At 38.2% G+C, this 21172-nt stretch overlaps 1 protein-coding gene across 1 annotated transcript; it reads right to left on the minus strand.

The window, feature by feature from the left end:
• Positions 1–434: 434 nt before the first annotated feature.
• On the minus strand, positions 435–20085 carry LOC128696285 (probable ribosome production factor 1). Its single transcript, XM_053787461.2, has 6 exons — positions 19747–20085; positions 14868–15107; positions 14016–14169; positions 12375–12486; positions 5891–6043; positions 435–768 (listed from the first exon to the last, which is right to left on the minus strand). The coding sequence occupies exons 1-6, from the start codon at positions 19921–19923 to the stop codon at positions 609–611; spliced, it is 996 nt and encodes a 331-aa protein (XP_053643436.2). The 5' UTR covers positions 19924–20085; the 3' UTR covers positions 435–608.
• Positions 20086–21172: the final 1087 nt, after the last annotated feature.

Below are 21172 nucleotides of genomic sequence, written 5' to 3' on the forward strand. Positions count from 1 at the left end.
CACAGGTGGTGACAAGTACAGGAGTACTTCCCACTTCTATGCTAAAGTCCATTATCTAAGGTTGTACACATGGCGTTGATTCTCCGGCTTTCAGAAGATAATACAGTACTGTATTGTATCGTTTAGGATGTTCAGCTAAATATATTATTAATTCTGGCTTATTTTGGTAGAAATACATGTTGCTCATAAGACTAAATGATTGTGACACTATTTCTAGTGATACTGAAATTCCCAAATGAGTGTTAAAAATACTAATGACTATAAATCAATGTGATCATGAAATCTACACAAAATTAAAATATGCAGTTTAACCCTTAAACGTTTAGGTCCAAAGAGATCGACGTTCAAATTCATAGTGCTACAAAAGTAGATCTACTTTTTTTTTTACATATTCTCAAATATAACAAAAAAAAATGTAGATAAAATTTTTTTACGTGTTTTCAAATGTAAAACAAAAAAGAAGATCTACATTTTTTACATACTTTCAGATGTTGAAAAAACGTATATATACGTTTGGACCATTTAAGGGTTAATATATTGGGAACAGTCATCCTTTATAAAACAAAAATTTTATGCAATAGTTAAACAAGCCCAACAAGAAAAAAATATTAAAGGAAAAATTTTCGCCTAGATGTTTCCATTTCATGTCTCTTGAGAGTCCACTCATAGTCTCCTTCAAAAGCCCCCTGTTGTAACCACTGCAGTCGCAAGGTGAACCTTGGTCCCAGTTCTCGCAACTTTACCTTCTCTCGATTCTTGAATTCGTACCTGTAATAGAAATTAATCTGGTGAATCTGGAGGGGTGTTAATGTCGCAGTTTAAAAACTGTAGTGTAAAGCACCCTTCTGGCAAGACAGTGATGGAGTGAATGATGGTGAAAGTTTTTCTTTTTCGGGCCACCCTGCCTTGGTGGGAATCAGCCAGTGTGATAATAAATAAAAAAAATAAAATTATGAAATACTACAGGGAAGCTATTTTTTCCTTTAATAAAATTATGAAAAACTATAATTAATTATATCTAAGTTTCCTTTAGTTATGTCAATATATTTCCTACTAAACATTTATATCTGTTGCATAACTTCAGACAATAACCCAGTCATTCTTTTTATAAAAGTGCATAGTTTATTTTTTAAAATACAGTGGTCGCTCGATAGTCGTCCTTTTTCAGAAATCGTCGCGTTATTTTCGTCCAAACATTGGCTCGCAAATGGTCAGTTGACGCGCTAATCGTTGTTCATCCTGGACGCGTACTCACGGCTCTGAGCCACCTCGGCCTCCCTTCCCAGCCAGTGTGCCATTGTTTACCAGTGAGTGACAGTCCCCTCACCTGTTCATACGAAATATTTCATAATAATCCATTCATTTTAGTGCTTGCAAGTGCTAAATAAGCTACCATGGCCCCAAAGAAAGCTCCTAGTGCCAAGCCTTTGGTAAAGGTGGTGAGAAATACGATTGAATTTAAGAAAAACATCATTGAACAATATGAAAGTGGCGTACATGTGGCCAAACTGGCCAGGATGTTTAACAAACCCCATACAATCATATCTTCCATCGTGGCAAAGAAAAAGGAAATCAAGGAAGCTGTTGTTGCTTGGAGAAAATTGTGCCCAGATTGTGTCCACAAGAGGGATTTTGAAGGGTTTGTGGCTGACCCTGAAGAGCCTATGTCAGTTGTGAAATCTATTGTGGCATTGGGGAGTTCCATGGGTTGGATGCGAGTGTGGAGGATGTGGAAGAGTTGGTGGAGGACGACAACGAAGAGCTTCAGCAGGAACAGTAACAGATCGCAGCCCAGAATCTTGCTGCCGAGGAGGAAGAGAGATGGAAGAAGGTGCCTTCTTCAGAAATTAAGGAGATTTTTGAAATGTGGGGTAGGATGGAAAGATTTATGGAGAAACATCACCCTGAGAAGGATATTGCAAGCCATATTGGCAACTTGTACAGTGACAGTCTTGACCCATTTTAGGGAAGTTTTAAAGACGCCAGAAACAGAGCTCTCTGGACACTTTTTTTTGCGAGACAGGACTCCATTGACTCTCAAGCTGGTCCTAGTGGCATTAAGAAACAGAGAAGAGATGTATGTAACCTCCAGAAAAGGACTTGGTACCTGAGGTGTTGATGGAAGGGGATTCCCCTTCCAAACAGTAACTAATCCAATCTCTCTCCTCCTCCAGTCTTCCATACACTAAGAAGAATCACCAATAAAGGTAAGTGTTATGCTGTTAATGTTTCATTCATGTCCCATTGTATTGTTTATGTACTATGTCTATATTTCATGTAAAAAAATTTTTTTTAATACTTCTGGGTATCAGGAACGGATTAATTGTATTTACATTATTTCTTATGGGGAAAATTGATTAAAAAATCGTCTATTTCGATTAATGATGATAAACGAGGGACCACTGTACTAGGTGTCCACAAAGTCATTTTCCAATCTCATTTTTTTATGTGCAACAAAATGCCATTTTCTGCATATGATAGATAAACTAAGCTTTCATACACCTTCCCAGTTGTTCAATCTATGCAATTTCAACACATACAACTCATGGCCCATATCTAACCACTACTGCTGTTTATTTAACATACGTGTACTGGTAACCTAGGTAGTAGGTTGGTAAACAGCAACCGCCCAGGGAGGTACTACCGTCCTGCCAAGCGAGTGTAAAACATGATGGCAGGATTGCTGGTGTCTTTTGTCTGTCTCATAAACATGCAAGATTTCAGGTATGTCTTGCTACTTCTACTTACACTTAGGTCACACTACACATACATGTACAAGCATATATATATATACACACCCCTCTGGGTATTCTTCTATTTTCTTTCTAGTTCTTGTTTATTTCTTTTCTCCATGGGGAAGTGGAACAGAATTCTTCCTCCGTAAGTCATGCATGTTATAAGAGGCGACTGAAATGCCGGGAGCAAGGGGCTAGTAACCCCTTCTTCCATATAAATTACTAAATTTAAAAGAGAAACTTTCGTTTTTCTTTTTGGGCCACCCTGCCTTGGTGGGATATGGCCGGTGTGTTGAAAGAAAGAGAGTGTACTGGTAAATGTGTACGGTGTGCCTTTTCTGTTGTTTATTCTTGCACAGAATGTTTTAATTTTTCCTACTGGTATCTGGAAAATGTCAGACTATAAAACACCTCCCCACAAGAAGCCTCATTATATTGTTATACATTACCAATACAGTGGACCCCCGCATAACGATTACCTCCGAATGCGACCAATTATGTAAGTGTATTTATGTAAGTGCGTTTGTACGTGTATGTTTGGGGGTCTGAAATGGACTAATCTACTTCACAATATTCCTTATGGGAACAAATTCGGTCAGTACTGGCACCTGAACATACTTCTGGAGTGAAAAAATATCGTTAACCGGGGGTCCACTGTATATATATAACTAAGACACATGTAACAGGTGAGATATTTGCCTGCTCAACAGGTATCTTCATCCTAAATACAGGAGAAGAAAGTAGTAGTGATGTAGATATGAGGTGATTATTCCCTCAGCCTTAGTCTGCGTTCACTTCATTAGCTTTCACATTGATCAATTTATGGAGCTGAATACACACAAAGGCTAAGGGGCTGATCACCTTATATCTACATCTCTACTACTTCTGTCTTCTTTGTATTTTTCACTGAAGAAGCCTGATGAGCAGACAAAAAGTCTCGTCAATAAATATACCAAATTGTTGCATATCTCAAAATGTCTAAAGACATGGTATCAGAGGAGCCAGGGAACTGTGTGTTGCAATAATTATACAATCACAGTGAACTGCATTGTCATATCTTTTTCTTTTTTTTTTCAACAAGTCAGCCGTCTCCCACCGAGGCAGGGTGACCCAAAAAGAAAGAAAATCCCCAAAAATAAAATACTTTCATCATTCAACACGTTCACCTCACTCACACATAATCACTGTTTTTGCAGAGGTGCTCAGAATACAACAGTTTAGAAGTATATATGTATAAAGATACACAACATATCCCTCCAAACTCCCAATATCCTAAACCCCTCCTTTGAAGTGCAGGCATTGTACTTCCCATTTCTAGGACTCAAGTCCGGCTATATAAAATAACCGGTTTCCCTGAATCCCTTCACTAAATATTACCCTGGTCACACTCCAACAGCTCGTCAGGTCCCAAATATGTACCATTCGTCTCCATTCACTCCTATCTAACACGCTCACACACGCTTGCTGGAAGTCCAAGCCCCTCGCCCACAAAACCTCCTTTAGCCCCTCCCTCCAACCTTTTCGAGGACGATCCCTACCCTGCCTTCCTTCCCCTACAGATTTATACGCTCTCCATGCCATTCTTCTTTGATCCATTCTCTCTAAATGACCAAACCACCTCAATAACCCCTCTTCAGCCCTCTAATACTTTTATTAACTTCACACCTTCTCCTAATTTCCACATTCTGAATTTTCTGCACAATATTTACACCACACATTGCCCCTAGACAGGACATCTCCACTGCCTCCAACCGCCTCCTCGCTGCAGCAATTACAACCCAAGCTTCACACCTATATAAGAGTGTTGGTACTACTATACTTTCATACATTCCAATCTTTGCTTCCATAGATAACATTTTTTGCCTCCACATATACCTCAATGCACCACTCACCTTTTTTCCTTCATCAATTCTATGATTAACCTCATCCTTCATAAATCCATCCGCTGACACGTCAACTCCCAAATATCTGAAAACATTCACTTCTTCCATACTCCTCCTCCCCAATTTGATATCCAATTGTTCTTTATCTAAATCATTTGATACCCTCATCACCTAACTCTTTTCTATGTTCACTTTCAACTTTCTACCTTTACACACACTCCCAAATTCGTCCACTAACCTCCGCAATTTTTCTTTAGAATCTCCCATAAGCACAGTATCATCAGCAAAAAGTAACTGTCACTTCCCATTTTGTATTTAATTCCCCATAATTTAATCCCACCCCTCTCCCGAACACCCTAGCATTTACTTCTTTTACCTCATCTATAAATATATTAAACAACCATGGTGGCATTACACATCCCTGTCTAAGACCTACTTTTACCGGGTAGTCGTCTCCCTCTCTTCTACACACCCTAACCTGAGCCTCACTATCCTCATAAAAACTCTTCACAGCATTTAGTAACTTACCACCTATTCCATATACTTGCAACATTGCTCCCCTATCTACTCTATCATATGCCTTTTCTAAATCCATAAATGCAATAAAAACTTTCCTACCTTTATCAAAATGCTGTTCACATATATGCTTCAAAGTAAACACTTTATCTATACATCCCCTACCCACCCACTCTAAAACCTCCTTGCTCATCCGCAATTCTACATTCTGTCTTACCTCTAATTCTTTCAATAAAAACCCTACCGTACACTTTTCCTGGTATACTCAGTAAACTTATTCCTCAATAATTTTTACAATCTCTTTTGTCCCCCTTCCCTTTATATAAAGGGACTATACACACTCTCTGCCAATCCCTAGGTACCTTCTCCTCTTTCATACATTTATTAAACAAAAACACCAACCACTCCAACACTATGTCCCTCCCCTGCTTTTAACATTTCTGTCATGATCCCATCATATCTTTTACATTATTTAATATAATTTCTGCATCTAGCCAAATTTATGCAGAGGGAATTGGCCTTTCAAAGTCATCTATTACACAAGATTCTATTACTAAGAAAGTATAAAGTTAAAATACATTTTTACCAATCTCATTAGGCTCTTGGCAAATGAAATCTTGTAGTGATGGGTTTAATGCATCATAAATATTAGCAAAGAAATATAAATGCAAATATTCTTGACACTGACCTATACAGTGATTACATAAAAAAAAATAGCATTTGTATTGGCTAAAACAAAGAAAATTAGAGTCTTACCTATGATGCCGGAAGAATATATAATCCCTCTGGTTGTGGAAAGTACAAGCTCTTCTGCCTTTGAACTCTGGGTCATAATGAAAAAGTGCCCCCAACATGCGTGCCACTGCACGTCCCAATCGTGTCTTGAAATTATTAAGAATCACCTCAGGCCTGTTAAAAAAAAAAAGTGGATGAGAAAGTGGCTATGGCTATGTATGAAATGACAGTCATTACTGAATATTATTAGTTTTCAACAATAATTAAAACTTCACAATGAGATGAAATTACTAAATGTAAAAAGTAAAACTATCAGTGGAAGTCGGCCAGTGCACTAAAAAGATAAGAAAACCCCTATAACTGATTTAGAGGGTGCTGTAATGTTTTTTCCACTTAGGTCAAAAACTGTCTTTTTATGCCTATCAAGACTTAATGCCTTTGTTGCAAACTGGTTAACCCTTTCAGGGTCCGTCCCGTAGATCTACGGCTTTATGTTCAGGGTCCAAACCGTAGATCTACGCCATGAGCTCAGCTCACTCTGATAAACTGTGAGGTTTACATTTGGGCCTAGATATGAGAGAATACATCTATGTGGTATGTGTGCACCACATAAAACAGATCCTGCAGCACACTGTGCATAATGAGAGAAAAAAAATGAAATCATGATTTTTCGATTAAAACAGCAACTTTGCAGTGTTTTTTCGTATGTTTTTTATAGTTGTATTTGCGATTTCTTGGTCTCATTTGATAGAATGGAAGACATATTACAGAAATAGAGATGATTTTTGATTGGTTTTAGCACTGGAAATGGCTTGAAACTGAGCTCAAAGTAGCAGAAATGTTAAATTTTTGCCGATATTCAAGAGTAAACAAACGACCTCACACGTCTAATACACATCAGATGGTGGGTCTAATATACATTCACAAATATGGTGATGATATTTATACAATTATTACAGTATTGCATAACAGTAAATCTTCTATTTTTTGGTGTGAATAAAAATTCATTATGTGAATAAAAAATCAAAATGGAATTTATTTGTAAAGCCTCAAAACATAACTAATGAACAGAGGAAATGTTAGTTTAGTGCCAGGAATGCCTACATTGTTCATTCTGGACCCTATTTTGAAATTGGAATATTTTGAACTTTGTGTTAAATTGGCCAAATTAACAATTTCCGATCACTTTATTTTGTAGTTGAAACAGTTGACTTGGCGATTTCTTGTGCTCAATCGATAGAATAGAAGTAATACTAGTGAAATAGCTAAGAATTTGGTTCATTGGAATAATGTAATTGGCCTAAAATGGGAGTCAAAGTCGGCAAAATCGCCGATTCGTAAATATCGCTGACACATCAAAATTCGCGAGAGCATAATTTCGTCAATTTTCCACCAATTTTCGTACTTTTTGTTTTATTACCTTCACAAAAAGATTCTCTACGATTTCATAAGAAAAAATAACAATTTTTTTTTTTAAATATCTTGGACACTGGTGCGTGACTCCAGATTTGGGCCTTGGACCCTGAAAGGGTTAATAAGAAGTAAAACCAAATTATGTTTTTTACTAAGCATTAAAGTAGCTCATGAGCACACACATACAATCAAGTCATTTTTGGCAGTCTCCCACCTAAGTAGGATGAGCCAACAATGACAGCACTTTCCCTGTCAACTTAGTCGTGCCAGAAGGGCACTGAATTCACAGTTCAGGTGAACTTCCAATCTGCAACTTCCCCGCTTATCACCTCCAGGACTTGAGTCCAATAACCAATTTCCCAGACTACCTTAAGGAAAAAATATGTTGAATTATTCTTCGTTTATTAATGAGTAAAGCATTAACACATCATGCAAGGAAAAATGACGTTCAAGTCAATCATTCAGTCCTTGATTTTATGCTAGATCCATAATACTAGTCAGTAAAGCTCTAAACTCAATGGTTATAGAAAGTAAAGAAAAGCAGATGTAGGATACAAAAGGTGCTTGCAGAGCAAAGGCAAAATTGGACAACAGAATGAAGTATTGATGTAATAAACAAGTATTTGATTAAAGAGAGAGTATAGACAGAATTCATATTAAAGATTGCACTCCCAGGAAGGAGCACTGCTGACTGAATAAACACAGAAGGGTATTGAAAGTGAAATTAAAAGAGTGCTCATGTATGCATCAATAAATTGTACTGAAATGTATTTGGTTACCATGACTATAAACCACAGAGGATGGAGCAGTCACATAATGACCAAGGACAACTCTTCATACAGAAAATGCATAGCCATGAGAACAGCCAGGAATGAAACAAGGATAACCATAAACCCAAGTGTGTTTAACAAGTTTGTTAGGTGTCATCATACACACAACACTGCTTAGAAGAATGTTGACATAATTTATCAGTGTCTAATTTATCAATGTTGACATAGTTAAGAAAGTAAGAAATGGGCAACTGGCTGTGGGAGAAATAAAAACTACTGAACATACAATGTCATTTTCGCTGAGCAAAACAAGAGGAATGACTTATGTTAGTTCTCCAGCACCTGACGACTGCAACAGCTACTGATAGTAGGGCCTCACCCTTAACAATATGGCCTATCTTGAAACCATCACTATCAAATGCCACCATTTTTTTTAACCTCCCCCCCACCTTTAGCTTAATTTAATCTCTATAGGTTTAGCACTTCCCCATTATAATAATAATCTAGCTTAATTTACTGGGCCTAACACTACTTTAAACTGAGCCTTAGTATATTTTTCAATGATAAAATTCATTAAGTGATAAAACACTTCATCTCAACCCTTTCAGAGTCGACAGGCCCTCTCAGAGACTTGTTCTCAGGGTCACCCTAATTCCCCCCCCCCCCCCCCCCAAAAAAAAAAATTATTTTTTCTTATGAAAAGATAGAGAATCTTTTCCCGATCATAATGACACCAAAAGTATGAAATTTGATGGAAAACTTACGGAATTATGCTCTCGCGAAGTTAGCGGTCTCGACGATGTTTACGCATCGGCGATTTTGCCCACTTTGAGCCCTATTTTCGGCCAATTCCACTGTACTGGTCGACAAAAATCATATTTCGCTAGAACTCCATTTTTTCTATCGAATGAGTGCAAGAAACCACCTATTTACCGATTTCAACTATCCAATACAGTGGTCAGAATTTAGCAATTTTGCGAATTTCACACAAATTTCAAAACATGCCAATTTCCAAATAGGGTCCAGAATAAACAAGAAAGACATTCCTGGCACTAAAATGACATTTCCTCTGTTCATTAGTCATGTCCCAACGCCCCTCTTACATTCTTTTGCTTTCCACTTTGAATTTTTATTCTCACAAAAAATAGATTTACAGTGGAACCTCAAAAATCGAACTGCTCCCAACACAACCAATTATGTAAGTGTGACTCACGAAATTGTAATGACACGATTGCAAACAAACCATACCCCGGCCGGGATATGGTTTGTTTGCAATCGTGTCATTACGATTTCGTGAGTCATGTTGACGGCAGTGAAGGGACTTGAGCTAGAGTTCGTCACGGCCACGCTAGCTGGAGATTCGTCTGTAAAAACTTGCATTTGTGGTCACAGTGGTGCCTGTGCTAACCTTCCTATGGTGTAGAAATATACCTAGTTGGACGAATCTTATTGTGGCTAGCTGGTCTAGTGGCTAATGCGACGGGCTGGAGTTTTGAGACTCTATGACCGCGGGTTCAATCCCGGCCGGGGTATGGTTTATGTAAGTGTATTTTCGTAAGTGCTTTTATAAGTGTATTTTTAAGGGTCTGAAATGGACTAATCTAATTTACATTATTCCTGATGGGAATAAATTCATTCGGTAAAGGCACTCAAACAGACTTCTGGACCGAAGAAAGTTTGATATTTGAGGTTCCACTGTACTGTTATGCAGACTACTGCATTAGTGTAAAAAATGGTATAAATAATATCAGCACACTTGTGAAAGAACATTAGACTCACCAGTTGACGTGTATTGGACGCTTAGCATGATTTGTTTACTTTTGAACTTTGGCAAAAATCAAACATTTCTGCTACTTTGAGCTTAATTTCAAGGTACTTTTCGTTGTAAAATCAGTCAAAATCATCTCAATTTCTGTAATATGTCTTCCATTCTATACAATGAGACCAGGAAAACTAGAATACAACAATAAATACCATACAAAAATACAGTGCAAAGTCGCTGTTTTAATCCAAAAACACGGTCAAAGTTTTTTTTTTCTCATTATACACTGTGTGCTGCAGGATTTCTTTTATGCTGCACACACTGACCACATAGACCCATTCTTTCATATGTAGGCCTACCAGATTTCTCTCACTAGATTTGAGGGCGCTAGAATTTAGGCGTACTAGTACATCAAAAACCCTGGTGCTTAAGCCGTACTAGTACCGCCGAATCCCTGAAAGGGTTAAATGGGAAAATGTGTTTAAGTATTTTAAAATGTAACTAATGCCACTTTTATGAGTGGGAGGGGCTGGGTTTGATTGGTATCGAGGGTTTTTTTTTTTTTTTTTTTTTCAACAAGTCGGCCGTCTCCCACCGAGGCAGGGTGACCCAAAAAAGAAAGAAAATCCCCAAAAAGAAAATACTTTCATCATCATTCAACACTTTCACCACACTCGCACATTATCACTGTTTTTGCAGAGGTGCTCAGAATACAACAGTCTAGAAGCATACACATATGAAGATACACAACATATCCCTCCAAACTGCCAATATCCCAAAACCCCTCCTTTAAAGTGCAGGCATTGTACTTCCCATTTCCAGGACTCAAGTCCGACTATATGAAAATAACCGGTTTCCCTGAATCCCTTCACTAAATATTACCCTGCTCACACTCCAACAGATCGTCAGGTCCCAAGTACCATTCGTCTCCATTCACTCCTATCTAACACGCTCACGCACGCTTGCTGGAAGTCCAAGCCCCTTGCCCACAAAACCTCCTTTACCCCCTCTCTCCAACCCTTTCGAGGACGACCCCTACCCCGCCTTCCTTCCCCTATAGATTTATATGCTTTCCATGTCATTCTACTTTGATCCATTCTCTCTAAATGACCAAACCACCTCAACAACCCCTCTTCTGCCCTCTGACTAATACTTTTATTAACTCCACACCTTCTCCTAATTTCCACACTCCGAATTTTCTGTAAAATATTTACACCACACATTGCCCTTAAACAGGACATCTCCACTGCCTCCAACCGTCTCCTCGCTACTGCATTTATCGAGGGTATGGGAGTAAATTCTTGGGTGGCTTTGGGTAAGGGTGGTTTTGATAAGGACCTGCCTTGTATGGGCCAGTAGCCCTTCTGCAGTGTTCCTCCATTCTTATATTCTTATGCCATTTAAAGACAAGGTTATTGCCTCCTGTGCATGTTAGAAAAGAAAAAAATACAAATACTTTATATATGTAATTACCTATTGTTAGGTGAAATACAGTACTGTGAATGATTACACTATATGAGTAGTGCCATGCTTGCAACATACCCTACTGCATAATTACCGATTCGATTTAAAGGCTTAACCCAGCTCTTTAAGGTAGGTGCCTTATGCCAGCAAAGGATTACTGATTAACAAAATTGGAGTTGCCCTCCGTTATTACTTTCATGGGGAAGTACTAAACCTATGGGGTCATAAAATGCCTGGAGACTGGAATGCACTGAGGTTCAATCTAAAGGGAAAGGTAGGTCTCATTCCTTGGAGTATGAGCCCCTCACCTGCATCAAGGAAACTCCACTGAGAGAGAAGCTATCCTCCATTTCTTTTGATCAAACCTGACTGGTTCTTATTACCCAGGCACTAGTGCTTGTCACTGAAGTACATTGGCCCCCTAACACAAAAACCACATGTTAGGACATCTTTTAACCATCTAGGAAGTGACTAACGAAGTCCACTATTTATGGATTGCATCCTAGTCTATATCACAGCCCAAAAGTTCTCAATGGTGTTCAAGGAATGGGCTATCCTTCTCCTGTCTATAACAGCCTAGAGTTTCTCAATGGTGTTCAAGTCTGGGGAATATTGTGGCCAGTCATCAAAGAAGGGTACTTCTACAGGCATAAAGCCAATGAACAACAGATTTTGTGGTGTGGCAAGGAGCATTGTCTTCTTTTGTGTGGGTGATGACCTATTAGAGTTGGGGGTATGAAGGATTAGTTATGCTCCCTTCCCTCTTACCTTTCAACCAAATGAAGTGAAAGAGATGTCATTTTATTCTTGAACCCCTGTATAATGTTAGATCCTACTTTAAAAGAAGAGGAATGATCCAAATAGTTTCAATGTTATGTAGAGGAAATGCTTTCTAATGTCTATGTGGTCTGTTAGAATTCTTCCCCTATGCAAGACACAAAAGAGTAACAAAATGCCAAGAACATGTCAGTTTGTGAATATAATGTCAGTTTGTCTATTTCTTTCTTTTTTCCTTTTTTTTTTTTTTTTTACCAAAAATGCAGGAAAGTGTGCTTGTAATTTCTAATATTGTACTATTACACACACACTATCTTACCTATGATTAGAAATTTCTTGATGGCTTCTGTGTATTTCTTTACAAAGTTTTGGATTGCTTACTCTGAAAAGTGCTGTGGGCCCCTCTGGTAAATGAATAACCATGAGTCCATCTGTAAAAATTATAATGCATTATAAAACAATATAATAAATATATTACGATATCTTTTACTAAATACTTTATCAACAGTGAAAAAGGAGAAATTTAAAATCTCACCCATTAGAAAATAAAAACACGATATGCTAAGTGACTGCCAAGCCCAAACCATAATTATTTAGTAAAGTTCAAAAATTTTAAATAAACTCTGAATCTCTAAATATATAAGCACAATCTGGTAAAATTCCAGTGAAACAACACACTAACACTAGAATAAAATTAAGAAGCCTATACTATATAAGAGAGTCTAGACACAGGAGTTATCCCAGTCATTGAAACTAAATGCATAGCCCACCATTCCTAAAATTAGCAGTAAAGCAACTCCATAAAAAGTATAGGCCAACAGAACTGATGTCCCACATTATCAAAATCTTTGTAAGTGTTTGAAGATGCAAGACTTAAACACACACAATTTCAAAACCTGTACAACCCAGGACAACATGGACTTAAGAGCAGGTTACTCCTGCCAAACCCATACATGGTTTTGGATGCTACAATGAAGCCTTAATAGCCACATATAAATACTGTATTTATATTTATTTTGGTTGGGCTTAAAGCATAATTGTATGTTCAGGATTTTGGGAAATGAAAATTGAGGTGAGAATCAAAGGCAATTTGAAAAAGTAAATGTAATCAAATGCTTCAATTCAATGTATCAGTGAATAATTTTATGAAGGTTTTGCCAAATTACAAAATAATGAAAAATCTTCAGGTGAAATGAACCTTTTCAATAGGTGGAAAAAAAAAAAAATGTGAGTGTGAAGCATGGCTTTTAAATACTGCAGCAAAGAGGATGTACTCAAATTTTAACAGATGACTAGTAGTGTGTGCACTAAATTTGGGTGATGACCAATAAACCCACTATTAATACTGATAAGAATTCTACAGAATTAAGCTAGAAAATATTAATTTCAACATAATGGTGAAAAATGCACAAAGACAAGGTGGGAAGTTGAAATGGAGAGGTTATGATTTCCTACTGCCAGATGCAAGAAGAAACAGTACATAGAAAACATTTGTTAATTTTCAATATGATGGTTGACCATGTGAAATCATGGGTTGAGCACTACACTCATGGGTGTCATACAGTTCCTGTGGAAATGGGAGGCAGTTGGGTTTGATCCAAGGAAGGGGAGGATCAAGAATCACTCGCCAACATCAAAGCACCTCAACTTGAGGTGACTCGTGTGAAACAGGAGGGGTGTTAATGTTGCAGTTTAAAAACTGTAGTGTAAAGCACCCTTCTGGCAAGACAGTGATGGAGTGAATGATGGTGAAAGTTTTTCTTTTTCGGGCCACCCTGCCTTGGTGGGAATCGGCCAGTGTGATAATAAAATAATAAAATAATTCATAAGTGGAAGGGTCCTACATAAAACTTATTCTACCATTTATACCAGTTTAACACTCAAACAGAAGCAATGGAATTAAAATCTTTCATTACTGTAAAGACATTTATACAGCAATGCAGAAAATCACGAGTCTTACTTGGTATTCTCCTATCTTCATTAACAATCACAACATCAGTAAAGCCATTTTCTGTTGCTGTTTTGATAATTTTCTCAATGCGAGATCTCTTTCTCCACATTGGTTTTGCATCAGGGATCATACGACACAGCTCACGAATAAAAGCAATAGTTTTCTGAAATTGTGGAAAAAAGCTAATTCAATATAGAATATAGCATACTATATGGTATGTAGTTTATAAACTTAGTTGTTTGGAGTGGATGTATGGTAAAATTTATTCAGCTTGTGAATGTTTAATAATTGATGCTAATTTCATTTTAAATCATGAAAGGGTGATCAATACAATTAAAGTATACAGATGGAAAATAGGCATAAAAGGGATGCGATATGTCTAATCAGGACAGAACTCAATTGCATTTAGAAAGGATATGAGGAGTGCATTGTTTTGGCAATGTTTATGCATATTAGATAAACTTTGAAGTAGGGTTATTGAACCAACTACTCTAGGTGGATTTAAAAACTGGCTCAATTTAAGGCATATGACGATTAAATTATGTTACAACTAAGAATAACCAAAAATGTGAGAAACCAGTATAAATCTATAGTGCCAAAGTACCATGTGAATTTACAATAATTATCTCGGTTCAATTATATGAAGTGATATAATTCAAAATCTAAATCAGTAATTTCATCATTCTCAATCTAAAGGGAATAATTTTAAATTCCCCATTCACCTTCCCCCACCCCCCTCCCCAAAAAAAAAGAAAAAAATGTACCTAAACATTAAAAGATTTTCCTATTAGTATACATTAGCATAGTTAATATACAAGCCCTAAAAAGTCATCGACAAGACAAAACCACTTTAGTGCTTACTGTATGTGGATTGTCACTACATGTAACAAGAACTTTTGGAACATAGGATTTAGTAAAATAAGAAGAAAAGGCATCTGTTGCTTCTTCCTGGTCCAGTTCCTCATCCTCTTCTTCAACCATCGTGACATCTTTCTCTCGCAACGACTCTATTGTGTGGGGCTGTTTTTTAGGCTGCTTTTTAGGGGGAAGTTTTCCAAGTTTTGCAGCTTTCCTCTGTTCCTTCTTCTCTTTTATTCTTTGCTGAAAGGCATTAGTATTTCAATTAAAAATAAGGCTGTGCTTTCTTATGATAGAACAAAGATTTAATTATTTTTTTATTCACACATCGGCCAATTCCCACCAAGGCAGGGTGGCCCAAAAAAGAAAAACTTTCATCATCATTCACTCCATCACTGTCTTGCCAGAGGGGTGCTTTACACTACAGTTATAAAACTGCAACATTAACACCCCTCCTTCAGAGTGTAGACACTGTGCTTCCTATCTCCAGGACTCAAGTCCGGACTGCCGGTTTCCCTGAATCCCTTCATAAATGTTACTTTGCTCACACTCCAACAACATGTCAAGTATTAAAAACCATTTGTCTCCATTCACTCCTATCAAATACGCTCATGCACACTTGCTGGAAGTCCAAGCCCCTCGCACACAAAACCTCCTTTACCCCCTCCCTCCAACCCTTCCTAGGCCAACCCCTACCTTGCCTTCCCTCCACTACAGATTTATACGCTCTCGAAGTCATTCTGTTTTGTTCCATTCTCTCTATTGTCCGAACCACCTCAACAACCCCTCCTCAGTCCTCTGGATAATAGTTTTGGTAATCCCACACCTCCTCCTAACTTCCAAACTACGAATTCTCTGCATTATATTCACACCACACATTACCCTTAGACATGACATCTCCACTGCCTCCAGCCTTCTCCTCGTTGCGACATTCATCACCCATGCTTCACACCCATGCAAGAGTGTTGGTAGAACTATACTCTCATACATTCCCTTTTTTGTTTCCACGGACAAAGCTCTTTGTCTCCACAGACTCCTAAGTGAAATACATATACAGTGGACCCCCGCATAACGATCACCTCCGAATGCGACCAATTATGTAAGTGTATTTATGTAAGTGCGTTTGTACGTGTAAGTTTGGGGGTCTGAAATGGACTAATCTACTTCACAATATTCCTTATGGGAACAAATTCGGTCAGTACTGGCACCTGAACATACTTCTGGAGTGAAAAAATATCGTTAACAGGGGGTCCACTGTATAAGAAAAATGATGGTTCAGTGTCTTAAGTGCATAGAATTCAGTAATGTTATTTTTTCCTGGTATGGTTATATATGTATGCTTGAATGCAATAGAAACCTTACATATATATGAGAAGAGAACAGATATAAAAGATTTGTACTAGTGTAATTATGAACAGACTAAAACATTCATTAAATGGAGAGTTAGAGGTATTGGGAAGATGGAGGGAATATTTTGAGGAATTGTTAAATGTTGATGAAGATAGGGAAGTGTGATTTCGTGTATAGGGCAAGGAGAAATAACATCTTGCAGGAGTGAGGAAGAGCCAGCTGTGAGTGTGGGGGAAGTTCGTGAGGCAGTAGGTAAAATGAAAGGGGGTAAGGCAGCCGGGATTGATGGGATAAAGATAGAAATGTTAAAAGCAGGTGAGGATATAGTTTTGGAGTGGTTGGTGCAATTATTTAATAAATGTATGGAAGAGGGTAAGGTACCTAGGGATTGGCAGAGAGCATGCATAGTTCCTTTGTATAAAGGCAAAGGGGACAAAAGAGAGTGCAAAAATTATAGGGGGATAAGTTTGTTGAGTATACCTGGTAAAGTGTATGGTAGAGTTATTATTGAAAGAATTAAGAGTAAGACGGAGAATAGGATAGCAGATGAACAAGGAGGCTTTAGGAAAGGTAGGGGGTGTGTGGACCAGGTGTTTACAGTGAAACACATAAGTGAACAGTATTTAGATAAGGCTAAGAGGTCTTTGTGGCATTTATGGATTTGGAAAAGGCGTATGACAGGGTGGATGGGGGGGCAATGTGGCAGATGTTGCAGGTGTATGGTGTAGGAGGTAGGTTACTGAAAGCAGTGAAGAATTTTTACGAGGATAGTGAGGCTCAAGTTAGAGTATGTAGGAAAGAGGGAAATTATTTCCCAGTAAAAGTAGGCCTTAGACAAGGATGTGTGATGTCACCGTGGTTGTTTAATATATTTATAGATGGGGTTGTAAGAGAAGTAAATGCGAGGGTCTGGGCAAGAGGCGTGGAGTTAAAAGATAAAGAATCACACATAAAGTGGGAGTTGTCACAGTTGCTCTAATCTGATGACACTGTGCTCTTGGGAGATTCTGAAGAGAAGTTGCAGAGATTGGTGGATGAATTTGGTAGGGTATGATACACAAATAACCCGCACATAAAAGAGAGAAGCTTACGACGACGTTTCGGTCCGACTTGGACCATTGACAAAGTCACACCGAGTGTGACTTTGTCAATGGTCCAAGTCGGACCGAAACGTCGTCGTAAGCTTCTCTCTTTTATGTGCGGGTTATTTGTGTATCGTTCCAGTCACGGTATTGTGCCTTTTTGTTATTTATTGGTAGGGTATGCAAAAGAAGAAAATTAAAAGTGAATACAGGAAAAAATAAGGTTATGAGGATAACAAAAAGATTAGGTGATGAAAGATTGGATATCAGATTGGAGGGAGAGAGTATGGAGGAGGTGAATGTATTCAGATAATTGGGAGTGGACGTGTCAGCGGATGGGTCTATGAAAGATGAGGTGAATCATAGAATTGATGAGGGGAAAAGGGTGAGTGGTGCACTTAGGAGTCTGTGGAGACAAAGAACTTTGTCCTTGGAGGCAAAGAGGGGAATGTATGAGAGTATAGTTTTACCAACGCTCTTATATGGGTGTGAAGCATGGGTGATGAATGTTGCAGCGAGGAGAAGGCTGGAGGCATTGGAGATGTCATGTCTGAGGGCAATGTGTGGTGTGAATATAATGCAGAGAATTCGTAATTTGGAAGTTAGGAGGAGGTGCGGGATTACCAAAACTGTTGTCCAGAGGGCTGAGGAAGGGTGGTGGAGGTGGTTCAGACATGTAGAGAGAATGGAGCGAAACAGAATGACTTCAAGAGTGTATCAGTCTGTAGTGGAAGGAAGGCGGGGTAGGGGTCGGCCTAGGAAAGGTTGGAGGGAGGGGGTAAAGGACTTCCAGCAGGCATGCGTGAGCGTGTTTGATAGGAGTAAATGGAGACAAATGGTTTTTAATACTTGACGTGCTGTTGGAGTATGAGCAAAGTAACATTTATGAAGGGGTTCAGGGAAACCGGCAGGCCGGACTTGAGTCCTGGAGATGGGAGGTACAGTGCCTGCACTCTGAAGGAGGGGTGTTAATGCTGCAGTTTAAAAACTGTAGCATAAAGCACCATTCTGGCAAGACAGTGATGGAGTGAATGATGGTGAAAGTTTTTCTTTTTCGGGCCACCGTGCCTTGGTGGGAATCGGCCAGTGTGATAATAAAAATAAAAAAAGTAAATAAAACATTCAATTTTCTTTTCCTATTTGTGGGATTTTAAGATATTCCTGCCACTATACTGATTTTCATAATTCATGTAACAGTATTTCTCAGGTAAACATAAAGACCATTGCAGCAGGCCTACTGGCCCATGCTAGGCAGGTCCAACTCACACACCCACTCATGTCCACACTCACGTATCCTTAAAGCCACCCGAGGTTTTCGCTTCTATGATACTATTCGAGAGTTTGTTCCACTCATCCCTAGCTCTGTTACCAAACCAGTGCCTTCCTGTATCCTTCCTAAATCTAATTCTTTCTAACTTGAACCCATTGCTGCTAAGTTCTGTCTTTGTTAGATATTTTGTAGCATGTTATTTATATCTCCTTTATTTATTCTTGTCTTTCATTTATACACTTTAATCACATATTCCCCTAATTCTACACATTTGTAGAGAGTGCAGATTTGGTGCCCTTAGTCTATCCTCATAGGAAAGATTTCTGATACATGGGGGCAGTAATTATTATAACCATGGGGAGCACTAAACCCATAGGATTATACAGTGCCTGAGGGGAGGGGGGGGTGGAAGGCATTCAGGCTCAATTCAGGGAACTGGAGCACAAATTACATGGGGGCAAGACCATATTTGTTTAGACCACTTGGCATGTGTCCCCACTCTGATTTCTCCCCATTTATGTAAAAAACTGTTGCCTGTCAACCATGCCTCGAGCCAGGAAAATAATCCCCGTAGTATCCCACGAGCCTTTACTTTTCTCAACAATCTCTTGTATGAAACTCGATCAAAGGCCTTACTGAAGTCCATATACACGATCATTTTCATTATCATGATTTACCACTTAGTGAAAAAAGTTAGTAAATTCGTAAAACAGTGCCGAGACTCACTGATCAATTAAAATCTTTCAGGGTGTCTTCAAACAGTCCCAGCACTTACTGATTCCATCAATTTTCCCCCCACAATGGAAGTTAGGCTAACTGGTCTATAATTTAAGGTTGTTAACCTCTCCCCCACTTGTTGTGGATAAATAACACAAATACAATGTAAACCCCTCAAGGGAGGTTCCTTGACGCTGGTTAAGGACTCTTAATCTAGTTAATACGATGTGTTCCAGTTCCCTGAATTTAGCCTGAATATCTCCCATCCCCTCTCCCCCCACAGGCACTGTATAATCCCTACGGGTTTAGCGCTCCATGATTAAAATAATAATTTGCAATTTAATGAGTTTATTTAGATACAGGTGCACATAAGTACAATTATCATACATAGCGTAAATTACCTAGGATAACCACTCCCCCCTCAAAAAAAAAAAAGATTTCCATTAGGGTCCTAGCAACATACCTTCCTCTTCTCACTCATAATTTTATCAAATGCCCTTTGCCTCTTGATTCTGTTCTTGATACGACTGACACTAGAGATGGTGGGCATGCATGGCGAAGGCTCAGCTTGCTCTTCCTCGATTATTTCGTCCATTTCAACCAACTGTTGGTCAGTCTGGGGCTGCTCCTCGCTGCCCATCTTGAATGTGTTACTGGGGTTGCTGAGGGCCACCACAGGTTAAGCAAGGAATTCTACCTCTCGGTGTCCAATAAGGGAATATTCTTCACATACAAGAGTTTCTAAATCGGGAAATGTTGAGGTGTGCCTACAGAGGACGTGCGGCGTGGCTGCTTGGCGCCATCATGGAGCCTCTGACGTCACTCGTAAATAACATCTCCTGCCTATATAATTTTCCTTTCCTGTTATAAATAAGTAAGTTTATTCAAGTATACACAAGTACAGTTACATAGATTATCATACATAGCAGCATGTGTGTAAAGAACCCAGGTTAACCAAAAAAAAAGTCAATGACTTATTTCCACTGGGGTCCTTTATTTCCATTGATTAATTATTATTATTATTATTATTAATCCTCCTTTTCTTCTTCTTTTCTTCTTCTTCAGTTCACATTAACTATTAATTTTTATAATAGTAGCCAAAAGACCCCAATGGAAATAAGTCACTCTGACTTTTTTGGGTTATCCTAGGTTCTCTACACATATGCTGCTATGTATGATAATCTATGTAACTGTATTTGTGTATACCTGAATAAACTTACTTAGTGTTGCAAAGGCCACACAGCAGCACATGGTGTAAACAGAACTGAGGCATAAATCCAGTTTCTTGGATCAAGAGCCCCTCACCAGTACCAGGCAACGTTCCTCTGAAGGAGACATTTTATCGAGTTAATAAAGCTACTGGTTTATAATTATAATAATAATAATAATTAAATAACAATAATAATAATAATAATAATAATAATAATTATAATAATAATAATAATTAAATAACAATAATAATAATAATAATAATAATAATATCTTTAATTACTACAAGTACATGTACATCACTGTATGCTACTAATGCTATGACGTTCCCTTGAGGAGTAAGTTTATTTAGGTACAGATACACAAAATTACAATTATTATACAAAGAAATATTTGTATAAATTGCCCAGGATAACCCCCCAAAAAAATGTCACATTGAGCTTTTTGTTACTCCCTTGAGAGGAAGGAGGAGCATTCCTTATAAATATTATAATGACTCTTAAAACTGCTTTTGTACAGTTGAAATACTGAAGAAAAAAAAATTCAAATTGCTGCTACATATTTTTTTTTTAGTATTTCTTCCATATTCCCATATAAACCACTTTTACAACTATGAAAGTGTTGGAACACAGGAGAAAAAAGTATTATTTTCTATAACTCTACCCGTCAATTGGTTGCCA

Source organism: Cherax quadricarinatus, unplaced genomic scaffold (genome assembly GCF_038502225.1).
Source record: "Cherax quadricarinatus isolate ZL_2023a unplaced genomic scaffold, ASM3850222v1 Contig1373, whole genome shotgun sequence".
NCBI lineage: Eukaryota > Metazoa > Arthropoda > Malacostraca > Decapoda > Parastacidae > Cherax > Cherax quadricarinatus.